This window comes from Dicentrarchus labrax, unplaced genomic scaffold (assembly GCF_905237075.1).
Source record: "Dicentrarchus labrax unplaced genomic scaffold, dlabrax2021, whole genome shotgun sequence".
NCBI classification, from domain to species: domain Eukaryota; kingdom Metazoa; phylum Chordata; class Actinopteri; family Moronidae; genus Dicentrarchus; species Dicentrarchus labrax.
Genome location: NW_026136720.1, coordinates 13,735,064 through 13,754,611, shown reverse-complemented (window position 1 = coordinate 13,754,611; position 19,548 = coordinate 13,735,064). Strand labels below are relative to the sequence as shown.

Genomic DNA, 19,548 nt, shown 5'->3' with positions numbered 1-19,548 from the left:
GTGAGCTGGGAGGGAATAGACAACAGAGACAGATAAAGAGTCAGGAAATAAAGCCCATTACAAGCGGTAAATTTTATTATGGGATAACAGCACATAAAGCACATCTAAAATCGATGTGTCCAATGCACTTTTAATAAAGGTAATATTAAAGGTACAGTTTCTAAGTACAATATAACAACATTCATATTAGAATGAAAAGTATTTAAAAGACAACATTAAATTTCTTATTTTTCTTTACAGCTGTATTTACAAAATGAATCAAAATACTTATTTTCATATTTAAGAATCAGACAAGAAGGAGCAAAACTACGTTTGTGAATAGACTACCTGCTAAAGAGAGTTCAAAAGAGCTGGATAAAAAGGTACATGATCATCTGTCCCCATTTTAACATCAGTAGCAAACGTGTGACTTAGAAATTTGTGACAACCACACTAGTTTCGGCTTTCCCATAATTTGTACTGCTTTTGCATGGAAAAAAAAGAATCGACCCGTGCTCCACCCACCCTTCACGTTACCCCAACCGACTGAGCGTACGTTGAACACAGAACATTAAAGAAATCCAGATGTGTTGTATGCCTTTTTTACAAACACATACAAATACTTGACATACAATGCATTAGTAAATCTTCTGTTCTCCGTTAAATAAGAAAGGAGCTGATATAAAACAAACAGAAAACGAAGAAAAGTGGATTGCCTGTTAGTTTTTGCCTATGCAAAAAACAAAAAACAACGTGCAGGTGAACTTTTGTGTAATATTTTCTGCGACCATTTATTTGACCATTCAAGATCAACATGAAACAAACTTTCCAGTTGTGTTTCTCAAATAAGGTGAGGGATGTGACATGTACACTCAAAACGGACCATCAAAACATTGAAACCCTTTCACATAGTGCATCAACCCACGTGAAAATGATTACCATCACATAAAAGAAAGAATCTGAAAAAACATTTGAAGCATGTGAGAGTGAGAATTCATCCTCATGTACAAAATACATTGTCACTTCAGTACACGTCTGGAAAAACCACAAAAAAAGACAATCAAAACCACGTATGCATCTTGTTACACCGAGAGGCACTCAGTGTGATACGTTGTATATTATTGCAAGCATATTCTCACTGATATTTGCTACAGAGTGGAGAGAAAAGGTCAACTTTGTCCTCAAATGGCAATTCTTTCATGTACATTTGTAACACTTCATGTGGTGCAAGAGGTTTATGCCACTGGTCTGAAGAAACCACTTTCAGGATAGTCTAAAATGGGGAATAACAAAAGCATACCGAGGCTCTGTTTAATAAAATCCAAGCACCACTTCCCTGCATCAGGTGAAGAACTATGCAGACGCAAGAGAGGTAAATATTTAGTATCTTAAAACCTGACAAACTATAGCCTCAGTGAGTGGTTTTTACAATCAGACAAAGAAAAAACACAATACTGCTGTTTCAGTTTGAATATTATCATTTTTCCACAAACCAGGAAAGCAACCTTAAATAGCTTGTTAATTAGCAGATACTAGCTTTGCTATAAGTCAGAAGGAAATAAGTGCCTTATCCCAAGACGAGCACACTGATACAGGTACTGGCTGGGTAATTTTTACCACTATCATTTTCATTATCATTATTATTTATTGAGTCCTAATATCAATAATACATTAATATGCAATGAAATGAATGGACTAATAGGGTGGCCAGGCTTAGGAATCAATACTTTGTTCACAAAATTAACTTACCTAGCACCACACATTAGGGCAACACAAAATAAATGTCAGCACACCCTATCGCTATCAAACTAATCCTAAAGGAGGGAAGCAAACTAGAAACAGAGTTATCGTACAATATGGTGTAATTGATAAACAGATAAATATTTTCACTGGGTAGGCCTTAGTAGCAGTATTTTCCTCTTACCTATACAGACAGAAATTACAAAGCTACCTTTATACATGTGATCAATAATAACATTAAATATGGTGAATAAACAGCCGAGAATGGGGGAGAGAGAAAGAGAGAGAAAATAAGATATACAGCATACAGGCCATGTCAAGTTCTTAGTTCTCCACCTGGGAACAGAACTGGTCAAATATACAGATGAAACATAAAAACATCCACAAAATCAACACAAAAATAAAACAAAACCAAAAAAGTGATAAATAAGAGGTGTATTTACATGCAGATGTTCAAAGACTATTATGCACAAAAGAATCAAAAATAATACACAGACATATATTATTGCTTGACATTCGATTATGGCTAAAAGTTGCTTTTCAATTTTTTTTTAAAACTATATTCTTAAACGTATTTTTAATCATAAATCCTTATCAGCTGTGCTTTGGAAAGTGAGTTATGTTAAAATATGACAACTGACTCATAATTCTGGGTAACACACCGACACTCCAGCACAACTTTTAAGCGTGACATAACTCTGATCTTCACAATTTGTATGGTCAAGAAGACTCATTTTTCACAATTTACAGTCCAGAATTCACTCCAATTCATTTCAGCTCAGGCTGTTGCCGTGCTGTCCGAACTGATAGCGAAGCATGTTTGCACTGTGAAGCTGGTCAATGTTGCCTCACAGCATCCTGCAGACCCATGAATTGTTGAAGGCATTATGTCATGCTTTTAAAAACCTACACCTATTTATGGATGGATCAAGCTCAGCAATTCCAAAGCCTTTTAAAAAAAAAAAAAAAAAAAAAAAAAAAAGTCCCAAAATAAAATCAAGACCTCCTCGTTCCACATAACCCTGTTCCCTCTGTAATTATTAAAGCCTTGTCTGGGGTTTATTTTATTCACACACTGCGAGAACAAACACATACACACACAATCGCGCGCACACACACACACACACACACACACACACACTATTGCTTTTTACAAACAGACAACAGAGCAGAGACAGAAGGACCAGCACATTTTACTGAATACTATACACTGATTGAATAGCACACGTAGCATCAATCCCTTACTTACAGTAAATTGGGATATCTCAAGTGAGAATATACAGAAGGACATCACTTTACAGGCCTGTGCGAAGGCGCAGTTTTTAGTTAGACACAAGTATTCATGTGTTTGATGACCATTTTCTGCTATCCTTCCAACAATACCAGTACATAAGAAGATGAAAACAGATTAATGGGGCTTTATTATTTTTTGTTCTAGACTGAGAGTAAACCTTATCAGTTTGAGTCAGCTGAATGAATAAAGTCAATTAAAAAACGATGATGACTGCACTGTAGAGACCCGTAATTGTAACACAAGGCATATTGCTTGTTTTATATTGTAGAACACATTACATGCCACTCAAACATGTAGACTTGAATGAAAAACAAATTTTCACTTTATGAGAGGAGAACCGTTTTGGTGGTAGACCTTCGCTGATCATATTTGAGAAAAACTGTTTTATGTGACCATCAAGCAATATTACAACAGCTTAAGAAAACGGAATCATTTTCAAGAAACAAACCAAATTTTTTTTTTTTTGCAAATAAATAACAGGAAATCAGCCAAATCTCCATCTCTTTATCATTTTCTGAACAGTAAGTGCTGTAACTACCGTTCAGTGTGCCATGCTACCTCTTCTCAGTGCTTTGAAGAGATTTTAAAGACCTCATAAATTCACAACAGAGCTAATCAAATGCTCTGCAACTGTCCAGAGGAAAGCAAGCTGCTTCTTCGGTCTACCTGTTACCTCCCTGAGCGTTCATACCTCATCCTCTTCGCTGCTCTTGCCAGGCCACTGGGCCTCTCAACCTGGATTGTCTAGCAGTGTTCCAGACTGGGTTTTCTTTTGCTGGGAGACTGAGGTTTACTAGTCGTAGAGGGCTTGTGCATATCCAAATAGCATTGGATCATAACAGAGATTATTACTTAGGTACAGCATATACCACAACCCAAACACAACAGATTTAGTATTGCATAAGAATATTTGGTTTTTCTAATAAAGAGGGTTATCATTTTTTAAGACCCTGATGACACCATTTGAAACCAAAACAGATTTTTGTGTGACAGGAATATGCTGTGTACTGATAAAACTGTGGTTTGTAAAAGCGATGGGGTTTTGTTGTTTTTACAAATGACATTTTCTTGAACTTGACCGTGGGGGCGCAGTGGTGGTCTTTGAGTGGCTGGAGGCCCCTAATGGACATCAATGATGTAAAATTCGGAAACCACTCGGTGATGAATATTCAAATGTTAATCTCAATCACTGACAAAAAACATAAACTAAACCTAATGAGTACAAACAAATGTCCTCTCAAAACAGAAAGCGCAAAAGAAACTCGTCCCTGAGGGGTGACAGCACAAGGCATTAACGCCTTGTGCAAATTGCACGGCAGAGGAATGATAGTGTGCAAACAGAAAACAAAAGACAAACAACTGGATTCTATGTTGCTGTTGGTGACAGATGTATTAACATGCTTTGTTGGGTTTCTAAAGGGATATCACTTTTCTTTTTTTTTCCATTTCTTTTTTTTTTTTGCTCTTTTTTAAAAGATATTTCTAGAAGCCGCTACAGAGATTGCTGGAATGTCTTAGGAATCCATTCTACATTATAGACGAGTAGACTGGAAAGCGGAAGCAACGACTACTGTTTGGCACATCCAGAGTTTTTTTCTACCACTTTACTACCACACTGACAAGAAAGACACACTCAACATAACGGAAACACAACAACAAAGCATTCTGAAAATAGCACTTGTCCTACCATTTTTATGTTTCTCCCCTAATCATACAAACAACAGCTAGTCTAATTATTGCGGGAATATAGTTAAGTGCTACCTGACATCTTTTTCTCTCCCTCGTTCTCTTTCATGACTTTATTAACCAAAACATGTTACAAAAATAGAAGCTTTACTACCAGACAAGGCTTTGAATATTCACTTTCCCTTCACTGTTCCTTCTGTGTCCTGTTGTGGCATTGGTGGGCTGAGGCTGTGGTGAGAAGGCAAATAAAGTCACTCAAAAACAACAACAAAAAATGCTCAAAACATTTTGACAGAGGCTCATGAATGTGCTTTTAGGTAGACCTTGCATCTTTGTCAGGCTTAGGCTGTTAACTCGCTTGCTGTATCTATACCTTCCACTAGATGGAACAATTGGATTACAGTCCATGTGTGATCTTTCCAGTCTGGCTTCAGGGCTATTCAATGTTGATTTATAAGCTCTGGCTGCAATAATGTTGGATTTTTATGTTTTCTTGTGCCCTTCTTCACATAATATGTGAGGTTTTTCACAGTAAAATTTGTACCAAATATTTTTATTTAGACAAAAAGGTTTAAACAAATGATGTTCAATCCAGGTCTGTTCATAAGAAAGATCAAGAAACCCACGAGACTGTAACGTCACTAGAAGGTTTGTTGGCTGTTACTGTTATGTGTCCATACTTGCTAAAAGGAGTATAGGAGCTACATTTTGACAGGTGTCTGACAGGCAGTTGTTGAGGTAACAGGTGACAGAGCTTCTCTAAAATGTCTTCTCATCCATGCCTCTTTGTTCACCAACCAGCAGCCACACCAGCAATCCTGACAGACAGCCCTTACACTTCCAGACCAGTATCATCTGCAGCTCCCAGGACTAGCCTCTGTGACCATGGTTCAACTTGTATTTCTTGTGCACATGCAACACATCACTAGGTAAATATACAAGTCTTAAATTAAAGAAAAGTGTAAATAAAAGTGCCTTATCAATTCAACAATTAAGAATGGTCTAACTACTAATATCATACATGTTATTTAAAATAGATTCTATAAACATTACTTTTTTCTGTATAGTAAGTACTTATGACCATATACCCTGTAGTACATTATAAAACAGGTGGAATGGACCCTTTTCATTGTGTTGGTGCCCTGTGCTTCTCCAGGGCACCTGTCCAGAGAAGGATTAATAGCAGATGGCCTTACATGATTTCACTATGCAACAATGGTGGATGGAGTCTTTGACAGCTAAAATCATTGCGTTTTTCATTAGAATTACCAGAATTCTATGTTTCTTTTTTTTTTTTTAACGATTGTCCATAGAGAGGTGCCGATTGCATCACCATGCCGACAGACCCTCCCTCAAAGTCGCTGTGAGTTTTCATTCCAGGAACTGCGTCCAAAAGATACAACTGAACACAAGAGAAAAATGGCTGAACTTGACCAAAATGTGCGCATTTATCAGCTATTTATTTCAGTTTGGGGACAGATAGGGATAAGACTATTTAAAACTTTAAATATGACAATACTGAAACTGTTTTGGAGTGTAATCTGAAAAATTGTGATGTTGATTTATATTCTCATTAAAGACATCTTAAAACTATTTCAATTCCAAAAGTGACTTGTTAATTGGTTATACAATTACAAGTCAGATGCACAGATAAACTCAATGAAGGTGATGCAATAAATACTGGTGAAAATGAATGAATGAAATGAAGTGAATCATGAATTCCATGTTAGAAATGCGCAAAAGAGGGTCAAGTTCAACCAGACAGAAATTATTTGTCCCTATCTCCTCTTCATGTCCCATGGGGTGTCGGGTCCCACAAGTCTTCCAAAGAGAACTAAATTCAGTAAAGTAAACCTTGAGAATCAACTCCCTAAGCCCTCCCCTTTCGATGTAAAAGAAGGAGTTGAACAGCGTGCCATCTGTCCGCTCTGGTTTGTGCAGGGCACCAATAAAGTGTCTCAGATTCCTCCTCCACATTCCCCTACGGTGGGCACACTGGCACCTGGCAGGGCTGCTACCCGTCAACGGGCATGGACTGCTCAAAGTCTGATCCGAACAGCTCCTTGTATAAGGGGGGGAAGTGGGCACGCACAATGTCTGGGTATATTGCTTTGAAAGCTGTAAGCTTCTCTGTATGCCTACTGCACAGCGCTCGCAGTGTCGACACTTTGCATATCAACTGTGGAGAGAGAGGAGACAGGCTGTTTAGATTCACAAGGAAGCAAGGACATGGAGCAATGGTAGTGAAAAACATTCCTCCCTACAGTGTATTCCTTCTCACACAGGGGCAAACAGACTTGTAAATATTGAGACAAGCGCTAAGGCACGAGGAAAAGTTGACACTTCATATTATGGAGCTGGTACAATTGATAAATTGCAACTCCTCTACTGATAAAAAGGCATTTCATGTAACATTACGAATGCTTCCCCTGAAATTTGTGTTAGTTTAGGCTAATGTGCAAAGAATGGTTGATGGCCTGATCCAGATCCTAAACAGTGGGAGATTGCACTGCTACGAGGGGAGAGCATGCTTAGCAGACAGCCACTTTAAGGGCTAATGGATGGTTTGTGTGCTGCATCACACTGTACCTTTGTGAGTATACCATCCTCTCTGTGGTTCTTCTGCAGCACATGCTGGAGGGCCAGTTGGATCTTCTGCTGGAGTTTCTCAACCTTCACCTTCTCCTGGAGCCAGGACCGGTCTGAAAGGTAAATTATCACAACTTTTTGTTGCTGTACAAACACATGCAGGAACATGACTTACGTGAAAAGTAATGACGCAGTGCCACTAATATAAGTTATTAATTGATAGAGGAAAAACAGGAGCGTAACAGCGTTCCTTGTTGTGGTGAATGTGTGTCTACCATTTTTTTTCCCTTTGCACTGTGAGTGACACCTACCAGCAGACATCAACACAAAGGCGGAGAACAGGGCGATCTCATCCTCAGACAGGTGCATAGAACACAAGTTTTTCCCAAACTCGAAGACGGAGCTGATCAAGTCGTCACAGCCTGCCACAGCAAAGGACACAGAGAGAGGGCTTAGGATGAGGAAGACCAAAGAACAACATTCACTCTTGATCTTTATTGGGAGAGAGGCACACAGGGAGGGGAGAGGAAGGGGAAGGAATGAAAAAGAGCGGCATGCTGACAGCACATGGGAGCGTCTTAAGCAGAACAGGCAATGCTTTTACTGAGTTTTGCCTCCCAGACGAGTCACTTTTGGCAGTTGGGTGGTGTTATGCAAGGCAAAATGAGGTCACTATTGAGGCTTTTAGTTAAATCAATTATCGGGGATAGAAAGAGACAGGCGGATGCCACCGCGGCTCGGGAAGCCCATCACTCTGCCTCCCCCGCTGCGGACCCCTCTGTACAGAACACACAGGACACTGGGACTCTCGAAGCTGGGACAGATACACATGCTCACTCATACGCACTTGCAAACAGGGAGTTACAAGGACTGGTAAACTTGCACCACGAAACAGAATTCAGATTTTTTACTGCCACTATGGGACGATAAAAAAAAAAAAAACTTCCGTCAAAATGCAGTTGGAAATGCGAGAAAATCCGTGGTGGAGAGTCTTACTAATATCATGGCAGTCAAACACAAATGCTATTTGCTTTTGCCTGAGATGTTTTATGTCAGACTATCAATGATGGTTTTGATAGCGCTCTCCCTAAAGACACTCCGTCTGGCTTTATTTATTCCACAGTTACAGGAGCCATATGCAGCAGAGCCTCACTAACGTCTCTGTTCTACCATAAATAACCGTTGCAGAGACAGCAATGCCAGGTGAGGCAGGGATGAGTGCTCTGAGTTTGCTTCCAGGCCTTCAGCAGTGTGTAGAACAGAACAGCAGACTCTAATTTTGGCTATTACACCGAGGAAAGGAGTAAGACACTGTAAGAAACACACACCAACACAGCGGCATACAAATACACACATGCAGACTCATTCAAACGAGCACACACACACATACACCCACTCCACTTACCTAATGACTTGAACACATCAGGTCCGGCATACTTTCCATCAAAATAGACTGTGTTGTTTTGCGAGTCAAAGGCACGGCACATTCTGACAAACACAACTTCCAAAGAGCCTGTGGAGACAGACAGGAACAAGATGCTGAATCTGAGCTTTGTTTCTTTTTTTTCCCCTAACACTTACACATCAGTCAGGGATGCAAAACACATGATTGTGCTTTGTGCTGTTCTTCTACAACATGAGTAACAGAACCACTTTGAAATAAAGAAGCCTACTGTCAGAGGGAGAAAAAAAAAAAAAAACACCTCTGCAGATGATAATATCATAGACAGAAGGCTATTCTTCCATAACGACATGCCAGATAAAAATTGTGCTTCATTCAGTAGTGACAGTGCTTATTCATTCAACCTTTATTTAGCAAGATAGGTACGGGAATCTTTTCCATTTTGCAATTTGTACCACTCTGTGGGAGTGGATAAGAGGATCAAGAAAGTGTAGCAGAAGCCATTACTGCCTCTAAGGGAGATGCTACTGTTTTAAAATGTCACCTCTGACAAGGGATCTCAGTCTTTATTTCATTATTCATATTGGCTGTGCTAATGTAAATAATACTCAGGGAAAGACCCAGGAGAGGCGTTTGTTTGCTGCATGTGCCGTATGTTTGTGTGTTTGTGCGTGTGTGTGTGTGAGCATTCGTATGTACACACAAATATGGGTGACAGTGTGCACAGAGCCATAACTGCATTTAATATTCTGTAAGTACGTGTTCATGAGAGCAGTTTGAAAAAGTAGACATCGTCTGTGTCTGGGAAAAGAGGGAGAAATGGCAGCCGTCATGATAGGTATTATCTGAGCTCAGGAACACATTGCTTATCTAACGCTGTGTCCATCCCTGCTATGTATGTAATGAAAAGAGGAAAACAGAGAGCGACAGAGACAGAGAGAGGAAACAGGCAGGGTGGGGTCTCCTTTCTGTGACACTGTCTGTGCGTGTGAAGAAGAGGGCTTTGTGCAGTCAGGTCAGCTACGCCCTTGTGACAATGCCAGAGGGGGGTGGTGGTGGTGGTGGTGGTGGTGGTGGTGGTGGTAGTGGGTGAGTTTGACGGCAGCAGGCCATGTTGACAGGCTGTCATACCTGCTTTCAGCAGCACTATCTGATCATTCTGACACAGCTCCATGAAGCCGTCGATGCGCTTGGCGAACTCCACCACATACTGAATGGCCTCTGTTATTTTGATAGCACACAGCTGCCACATGACTTCCCGGGGCTAAGAACAGATAGGAAAGAGAATGGGTTATCTGCTTTAAAACAATGGATTTGATTACTGTAACTGCTGCAGAGGCCAGTGCAGGCTGGTTTGTGGTCGAGTTACCTTGCTCTGGTAGTTCTCCACCTCCTCCTGCAGGAAGGCCTGCCAGGTCATCTGCTGCAGCTCCTCCCTCAGGTACTGACATGTCTCCATGTGTGACTTGGAGATGTTCTGGGCCAGGTGCTCTGCAATACAACCATCGTCACAAACCCAGAAGATCACAGTTAGGATCTGAATGTAACTCACAAGGCTCTGTGAAAGTGAGGACCTCACTGATGAAATATGCCACAGGAAAAGCAGATTTATTTACTGAGCTTTCAAGAAGGAGGAGAGGCGGATACGCGTGGGCTTTTTTGACTGGGAAAAGGCTTGTTGACATTTCCTTTTACTGCCTGCAGGAAGCTCATAACTTAAGGTTGAGGCAAAGCCAATCTAGTTATGACACAAATGCATGGAGAGGAGGAGGGGCACCATGTTACTCACTGAAACAAAGGTCACATTTTCTCTGAGAGAAATATTGAGTATAAGAATTTAAATGGTTTTGAAAACACATCTGTTAAAAGGAGTTCCTAGGCACAGGGGAGCCTAAAAAAATGATTTCCCCAGACGCCTGCCCTGCTGGATCCTGATTGGCCCTAATTAATGGAAACTAATTACAAAAAAGAGGCTCTTTTAATGAGTGTTGGAGATGAGTCTCCAACCTCCTGCTATTTTAAGCAACCTTTGTGTCGTTTGCCCCACGGTTGAGTTGTTCTCCCCCCTCCTCCATTTTGCTGTCTCTCCTCTTGTCTCCCCCTGCCTCTCTCCTGCTCCTTACCTAATTCAGCCATGGACACGGTGGGGGAGGTTTCTCCGTTGGTGAAGGAGCAGTAAGGGAAGAAGCCAGAGCCGGGGGCAAAGTCGCAGATGGGCTCCGGCTTGATGCCGTTGATGTCCAGGCCTGACTGGTCAGGAGATGGCTGGATGTCCAAGTAGAAGCTGCTGACCGCCGAGTCTGGTTTGCTGCCATCGGGGGTGTGACCATCCATGTAGCCGCTGAGGTCGTCATGGAGCTCTGTGAGGCCATTGGCTGAGAGGCCATAGCTAGGTGTGAGCGGCTCCGCCTCTCCAGGCTGTTGTTGGTGGTCACGCTGCTGCTGTTGCAGCCTGTGCTTCTGGACCTCGGCGTACAGGCTGTCTCGCTGCTTCTTTGACATGCGGCCAAACTTCACCGCTGCAATTAGCAGGACAAAACACATGTTAAACTCGTCATACATCACAAATAATCAAATTTAAATGAATCACTGGTGTATGTTTATTTTCTATACATAGCACCTGGTGGCTTTTCTCCATACAGTAAAATAAGTTTCCATAAATATGTAATACCTTAGCTGATGTGTGGATGTTTCAGAAATTATAAATAATTTTAAAATCTTACCAGTGGTTTAGGTTACCAACACAAATAGACTTACTTCAATAATTTTCCTTAATCATGTGTACTTTTTTAAAATTCTAATATAGCAGTCTCCCTAGTTACTCTCATGAGTGATACCAATACTGATGTCTAGAAAATACCTGAAGCAGTAGAACTGCTCTGGAAATGAATCAAATTATCTTGCACTAAACATCTCATGCTAAATTGTTACTCCTTTGAAGAAAAATGTAATCATGGCGGCTGAGACTGATACAAAATGACTTGTTAAGATAACAAGGGACACTGATTGAACTGAGGATTAAATCCCTACTCGCTATAAATTGTGTGTGAGATCATTTGTCAATGTGTGTTGACACAGTAACACTCCACCAATCTTATTAAAATAGTTATGTTAGTAGTAAAATTGTATGTTACTATAAGACCAAAAGACGCTTGCACTAACTCCACCAAACTGATGTACAGTACAGTACAGAACAATCATATTCTCAGATAACACTGTTAGAAAAAAAGCAAATCTCCACATTTCTGGATGGATCAGTAAAATTATAACAAAAATGAACTGCTTCATAAGAACAGAGGAAGAAGTGAGAAGTGACTAACAGCTTACCAGCCACTCAAACATGAGACAGGCTAAGTTGCTGCCTCCTGTGTCAAGGTTTCCAGACTAAACAGTGGTGCTGAGAATGAGACTCCTTGGCCAGAGTTCTGGGGGCCTGGCAGTATGTCAGCCGGTCACAGTGTGTGTGTGTGTGTGTGTGTGTGTGTGTATGTGTGTGTTTGTCTAAGCACAGTGGAAAGCGAGTGGAGCGACGCAGAGGAGAGTGCAGGCAGATGGGCTCTGGTGTGTTGAGTGAAGGCAAGAGTCACCTTCGTCTGTCCTGAGTGCGCGTGTATATGTGCATGCGTGTATGTGCACGTGAGAATGTGTGTGGCTATGCAATGGTACTCACAAGTGCTAATGTACTTCTGTGTTCATTCACATTCATGAATATGTATGCATGTGTATAACTGAATTTGAGCAAAGTAGTGTGCATAAAGATGTACCAGCCTCTTGTGCATGTATGTTCAGTTTTTCACTTGTCTGTGTGCATTCCTGTGTGTGTTTTACAAAAAAACCAAAAAAAAAAACCAACAACAACATAATAGATCTGCTCTGTTCTGACATAATCTCCTCAGCTCAGCCCAGTGTGGGCCAGCCCAGTCTGGACCAGTTTGGCTCAGCAGGAGCCCTCCAGCACACATCCCCACCTGTGTGCTCCCATTACTGCATCTCAGCTGCAGCAGCACTAATGACAACCTGTAACAACCTCCTATTTCATCAAACCTAGTTTCTATCAAAGCAACAAATTAGTCCCACAGACAAAGCACTCACCTGCTACTGGCAAACAATGAACACCGACTGAAGTCTTAACATGTGTTCGTGTCACAGTTTTCTTAGAATATATCATGTCTCTCTGAGAATAATGGCAGTCATTATCTGTGTGTTTTCTTTGTCTCGACTAAGATAATATACAGAACCACATCAACATAGGAACATTAATAAAAACAAGCGAATAACAATAATGACAAACAGTACAAGTTTATCATTAACACACACAGGTGTTAATGGCAACTGAAAGGCTGCTAGCTAGCTAAGCTGTTTCAACAGAGTTATGTGTGTTTTTTTCCCCCCCAAAAAAAGTAGCAGTTACAAGAAGATGCTGACCACAGTAGTTTACTGCAAAGATCTTGTGACAAGCACATTTCAGAAAACCTTCCAGTAATAGAAAGTACAGAGAAAAATGGGTAGATAATGCAAATTAGCTGCTGATCAGTCCCTCTAAGTAAGTAAAAAAAAAAGGAAAAACAAGAAGCACTACATAGTGGTTGTAATGTAAAATTGTATTGTATTTTGTGTAATTGATTTTATCCCCTTCATTCATTCTTTCAATTTAAAAATAAACAGATACATTCCTGGATTGTTTCTCGTAGCAAATAATGAGCCCTAAATATACATAAATATATTGATCCCCATGAGGAACTTCTTTCCTCTCCTGGAAGGTCAGAGTCCACAACAGCAAGCCCGAAGCACTTGTCCAAAGAAGCTTCAGCAGTGCAGATTCTGGCCCACACAGGGGCTTGAACCTGGGCTCCTCACCTCCCTCTGCTCACCATGGCACCCTGCTGTATCCACCCACCTCTTCCATCAAGCACTTACCATCTCGTGACATGCCCACTGCCAGGCACTTCTGCAGCCGGCAGTGCTGGCAGCGGTTGCGGCTGGTGCGGTCGATCAGGCAGTTCTTCTGACGGGGGCAGGAGTAGGCTGCATTGCTCTGCTGACTCCTCCGGAAGAAGCCCTGCACAGGAAAAGGGGCATGGAAACACATCGGGTTACTGGACAAACCATGTTCTGGGACTGTAGGATCAATTCATAATGTCTTCATAATGTTTTAGTGCTAAAAAAATTCATCACTGATTAATAATGAGTTGTATTCCTAGCGGTTATATTTTTATTATACTTCTGCCAAAGAGATAGATAATAACACTACTGTGATGGTATTTTCTTGGATGTACTATCTGCCATTCAGAGAGCGCTGTATTTCACCAGTGTGTACAGCAGGAGGGTGGTGTGTTTGGGTAGGACTGATAACAGTGGATGGTATTTTTCTTCAGTGGGGTTATTAGTGTTGATTAACGCAGCACTGGCATGTGCAGTGCTAAAGGATTGCGAATGCACACCGACTGGATTCCTCATCCTTTGACTTAATGAATTGATTCCAGCACATCATTAACATGCCCCACTCTACTGCTCCATACACATATGTCTTAATTAGCTGCTCATTGGCTGTTTAATTACAAGAAAACAGCTGACAGCTGCCAAGTTGCTTTATAATGGAAGCCATTATGGAAACAGGCTATAACTGCCAGTGACAAGCAGCACTCTTTAATAATGCTATGATTTATGGTCCAAACTTTTGTACTCGCACATATCATTAAAGGCCTCTCTGCCTTGGACTAATTAGCAATCATTAAAGATAGATTTCAGCAGTTTATTCTTTAGTGTTTTGTTCCTTGCAGCTCCTGTGTGAGGGAGAGGAGCACTGGGAAGAGCAGCTGAAAGGAACCCCTCTCTCTCTCTCTCTCTCTCTCTCTCTCTCTCTGTCTCTCTCTCTCCCCCCCCAGACACACACACACACACACACACACACACACACAAACACACAAACACACACACACACACACACACACACACACACACACACACACACACACACAGGAGCAAACAGCAAAGGTGCAGGCTGGCTGAGGAATGCTAATGATGTGCCTGGTGACAAGTACAGGGACAAGAATACACTCTAAGCACAAAATTCCCCTCACTGTGAATGGCTGGTGCATTTGAAACAGTACAAAAGGCGGCTTCAATGGAAGCAACACTGTAGCAAACAGCCAACAATCTGCTATAATTCAAAGCACTCTCCTTTTGATCATTTTATTTCAAGAAGAGCAGGCTGCAGCAGAAGCAAAAAAAAAAACAGTGAAAAGACAGGCCCTGGGAGGGAAAGGAAGAGCAAGGCAGAGGAATGACTTTGTCCTACTAATTGTGGTTATATGTGATGTACTCTGTGGTGCTTGACCACTTTCATGATCACGTTCTGTGTGTTTACACTTCGCAGTCTCTTTCCAAATCATCGTAAAACTTCAGCAACAATTTCATTTTTTCCTAGCAAGCAACTTTTTATTTACTTCCTCAATTTCTCCCGTCTTTCCCCCTCAGCGTTCCTGTCCCTCACACATACACACACACACACACACACACACACACACACACACACACACAACCTCCCATGACACACAGGTTCAATCTCTTGATGCTTACCTTACAGCCTTCACATGTTATCACTCCGTAATGGATGCCTGATGATTTGTCTCCACAGATCTTGCAGGGAATTATTTCGATTTGAGCTGCAGAGAAGAAAAGGAAATGGAAGAAATAAAAATAAAAAATCAACATTTTGCTGTCACAAGTCACTGTGCAACACTCTCACCATGGATCCATGTTGGTACATGAAAGAGCTCTGTGCTTCTAAAAAGCATCTCATCCGGTGGTTTTTGAATCCTCACTTCCACCGAGCATTAGCTGAATATTTACAAAATGGTGTGTGTGTGTGTGTGTGTGTGTGTGTGTGTGTGTGTGTGTGTGTGTGTGTGTGTGTGTCTGTGTGTGTGAAGGAGGCCATTTTAAGTCTTCACAAGCAGCTAATGTAGACATGGTGTCAATTTGCATCCTCAACACAATTTACATAAGGAAAAACCCAGCCAAACCACAGTAGCACTACTACTAGCCTTGTGCAATGACAAAGGCTCACTTAGCCACATGAGGGCACATACTCGCTATTGGAAAACTTAACTTCATGAAGCCTCTTAAACTTCAAAACCATAAAAACCTCAGGAGTAAATCCTCTGCAGCCACAAAGTATCATAACATGCCCACTGTGCTGGATGGAGCGGTGGCAGTTACTGTGTTTGGTGAGGGGGGGGGGGGGGTTGGCTGTGGTGTTGTGCTGTTGACAGGCCTGTGATTCACCCGCCATAGAGGACAAAAGCACAGAGAGGACAGGCCTCATCCATCGTTGGCCTTCTCTTCAGGAGCAGACCACAGGGCAACACAACAGAACAGACAGAACACACAGACATCAGAGACACAGAACTCCCAGCTCGTCCCACTGCTCTCAGCTTTATCACTGCAGCCACTGATGCTACATCCCTCTCCACCTCCACCTCCCCTTCTGTCTTACCCCCCCTCTCTCTCTCTCTCTCTCTCGTTCTCCCCCCAGAGATCTCTATCTCACAGCCCTCCTCCACATCTCCAACATCTCAGTCCCACCATCCCAACAGTGCACTGCAGCGCCAGACAAACTCCGCTATCTGATCTAAATCGAGGAAAGATCACTGCGGGATATTTTCTCACGATGTAATGGTTTTCTCCAACCAGCCATGCAGCTAACCAATCACAGCGCACGGAGCTATTGCAACACAAGTCTATACCAATTAGGGGAGGAATATTATGATTTTGCCTTAATAAGATGCAATAAAAAATATAATAATTTTTAAAAAGTGGTGGTACATTCACTATGTCAAAGTGTTACATCAGGCCCTCCCCTCTAGCCAGGCCTAACTGTCTACTATCGAGCCTCATGTCTTTTCCCAAGACTAGAAGCTTCTAATATCCCTTGTACACCTTAACAACCAACCTCTTTAAACTAGTTTGATCACATCAAAAGTACTTTTGTTAGGGTTCAATCCAGAGATCCCGGCCCATTTTAATCATCTGCCTAGGAGCTTGTAATGTGTCATGTGGATAATGTCCTTGTCCCCGAGGCATGCCCGGGAGAGGCCCTTAACACAGAGCCTCTAATCCACTAACCCCGGAGCCACATTCTATTCATTCAGGAATCTGTGTCTGTTCTCCTCGCGCTGCTGGAGTCAACAAGACCGGCCATGTTTACATGGAATTAGCCTACATTTTAGTAAAATGAACAAAAGGGAGTGGTAGAACATGCACAATTAATTCTCCTCCAGACAACACCTCCTGCGATTTGTGATTCTCACGTACAATAGAGGGCACTGCACCTCGTCGGCCCAGATTAGAGTGAAATCCAGGCAGGAGGCGGGCTTTGACTACCTAACTGAGAGGGTTAATTTATAATTAATCTTTTCCTTACTGTGCACAGTTGCTTGTTATTTCGGTTAGGTCTATCTCTGTATGAGTGCACTCTATTGTTTGTTTTTGTGTTCTCCCTGCATGAGCATTAGCAGTGCAGTGTGTTTCAACTCCTTTAGCATTTTCAGCCTCATTACTTACATAATTTGTTCTGACATGCACTCACAACAACTGAAGCGTGCTGTAATTATGACTAGCTGTGGTTATGGTGAACTAAAGGTTGTAGTGATAGGCCCCAGCCATTGGGTGGCAGTGCAGGGCTGTGGCTATGGTTGTCTTGTCAAGTTAAGCCAAGCTTCCACCCACCCTATCCAGCCTACAGGCTTTTGGCTCTGAGCTCCAGCCTCTGATAGCTCCAGGCTTAGGCTGCTGCTAGCTTCCCCACCCCCACAGCATAGCTGTGAGATGCCTTCATCTCTCCTGAAGAAGCGGAGCTGGCTGGGCGCTCGCTCAGGCCTGACAGAGGCTGTGCCACATCAGGTGAAAGCAGTGGGAGTAGAGACGCGGGGGTGCCAGGCCGGGCAGGGCATACACATACACGAGCATGCCTCACAAAGCCCTATCTGCAGCAGGAAGGCCCTGGGTGCACACAGCCTCACCAGCTAACACCCTCTCACTCCACCGCTGCACAAGCCCCTGGATGCTCAGTGCACTCAACAGTAAAAAGGGTTTGTCTCTGGACCGGCTGAGACGGGCTCTGTAGTTTCTTGTATGAGAGTCTGAACATATAGTTATTTCCACACTGTGATAAGCTGCTTTCAAAAAGATGTGGAGAGAGGGGGGTCAACGAGAATAAATACAGAGCAATGACACAATGGAGATCAAATACACCATGAAGTCACCAACACCATCAGCCTAAGTCAATATTTGTATACCTGTATGACTGTGCAAGTTGCCCTCTTGAATGACTGATCATGGGGTACACTAAGCTGCACTTCAGACACTAAGGATGATTTAAACAGGAGTTCACACAGGAGAGTCAGTCAAACAAAAAGGCCTGTGCTTACTGTATAAGCACTCCCAAATCTGGCAGTCAATATCTATTGACATGAGCTGCGGTGTTAACTGCCTCTTGGTGTGAAACGGGCAGCTGCTGGCTCGCTTGAGCTTGACCAGCGCAGTGCCACTGATCCCATTCACCGCGCCTGCCTGCCTGCCTGCCTGCCTGCCCGCTTCCCTGCCAGCCAGCCCTGCCTGCTCTGTTTACGACATCAAAGCCAGGCACAGTTAGACGGGCAGCCATGCTAAAGCCCATCCCAGCAGCCTGCCGCTCCTCACAGCACTGTGAGATGGCCTCTGCACGCAGGCCACTTCAAAGACACCTGCTGAGACCCCAAGATTATGTGCGAATCACACTACAGCACAATCACACCACGAGCATAACCATAAGGGCCGGACAGCGGCTCAAAACTGATTTCCTGTATGCAACATTGCAGCCTGGCGTGGGTGTCTTGGACAAAAGGCATGGCAAAGAGAGGAGACAGTCAAGCCGAATGCTAAAGCTTGTTCTTTGTCTGTCTGTGGTTGAGCAGTTCAAGGACACTGATTCACCACACTAGCAGGCCCTTTGAGGGGATGACGTGTCACTCAGAGCACATGTACAATAGGGCAGCGAGGCCTCTGCATGTTCACCCAGTGCCCTTCACTGTCTTCTCCACAGCCCTGAGATCAACCCACTGCTAAAACTACACTATATTATCAAAGAGCTGGAAACTGACAGTCAAATGTGAACGCCCAGAACACTTGCCAAATGCACACTAACAGCTTACAGGGGCCCTGTCGTAGTTTATTTTATTATAAGCATTGAATAGACAGACACTGTCAGACACAGAACTTCCTCCCTCTGCACTGAAAATGTAGTATTACTTAATTCACAAGACATTCACATTGTGAGGCTAATAAATACATTATTAATAATTCGTATTTATGAATAAATATTTAGAAATGTTGATACTCTGGTAGTCAGCGTAAATTCCTAATGAAAAACTATTAGTATGCACTGAGGAGGACCTGCTATACTGGGATATACTGTTTTCAGATTAAAAACAATTTATTTAGTTCCTGCTTATTATTCTTTAATTCGTGTTTTTTTTTATTCTTATTCCTGTTTTTTTGAAATTACACTTTCAATATAGCCTGCTGCTTACATAGACAAAATAGCATAAAACTGAAAACCGTACAGGCTTTTGCAAACATGGAAAAACACCCGTCAAAATCTCCTGGCTGTTCCCACTGAACCCTTGGACCACTGACATAACGTTGAAGGATTAAGATTATCCCTTACATTACAGACCCATGCCCAGGCCACCGTCATAATGCTGAGAGCTTAACCCATTACTCGATTGGACCATTAAATCATTTTCTCATGGCCTGATGATTCATGATAGATGCGCACAATAAATGAGGTCTGAAATCGAGGTTTCTATACTGTTCT

The 19,548-nt window shown here is 42.3% G+C and overlaps 1 protein-coding gene across 2 annotated transcripts in view; it reads right to left on the bottom strand.

The window, feature by feature from the left end:
• Positions 1-57: 57 nt before the first annotated feature.
• The window catches only part of roraa (RAR-related orphan receptor A, paralog a), a 180,543-nt gene continuing 161,052 nt past the window's right edge, over positions 58-19,548 (bottom strand). For both annotated transcript variants that reach the window (XM_051381895.1, XM_051381896.1), the window contains 9 exons: positions 15,270-15,355; positions 13,608-13,749; positions 10,814-11,209; positions 10,060-10,181; positions 9,822-9,954; positions 8,694-8,801; positions 7,600-7,710; positions 7,289-7,401; positions 58-6,878 (listed from right to left, as the gene is read on the bottom strand). In XM_051381895.1, coding sequence (XP_051237855.1) covers positions 6,714-6,878; positions 7,289-7,401; positions 7,600-7,710; positions 8,694-8,801; positions 9,822-9,954; positions 10,060-10,181; positions 10,814-11,209; positions 13,608-13,749; positions 15,270-15,355 — 1,376 coding nt within the window. In that variant the 3' untranslated portion in view covers positions 58-6,713. The remainder of the gene's footprint in view (positions 6,879-7,288; positions 7,402-7,599; positions 7,711-8,693; positions 8,802-9,821; positions 9,955-10,059; positions 10,182-10,813; positions 11,210-13,607; positions 13,750-15,269; positions 15,356-19,548) is intronic.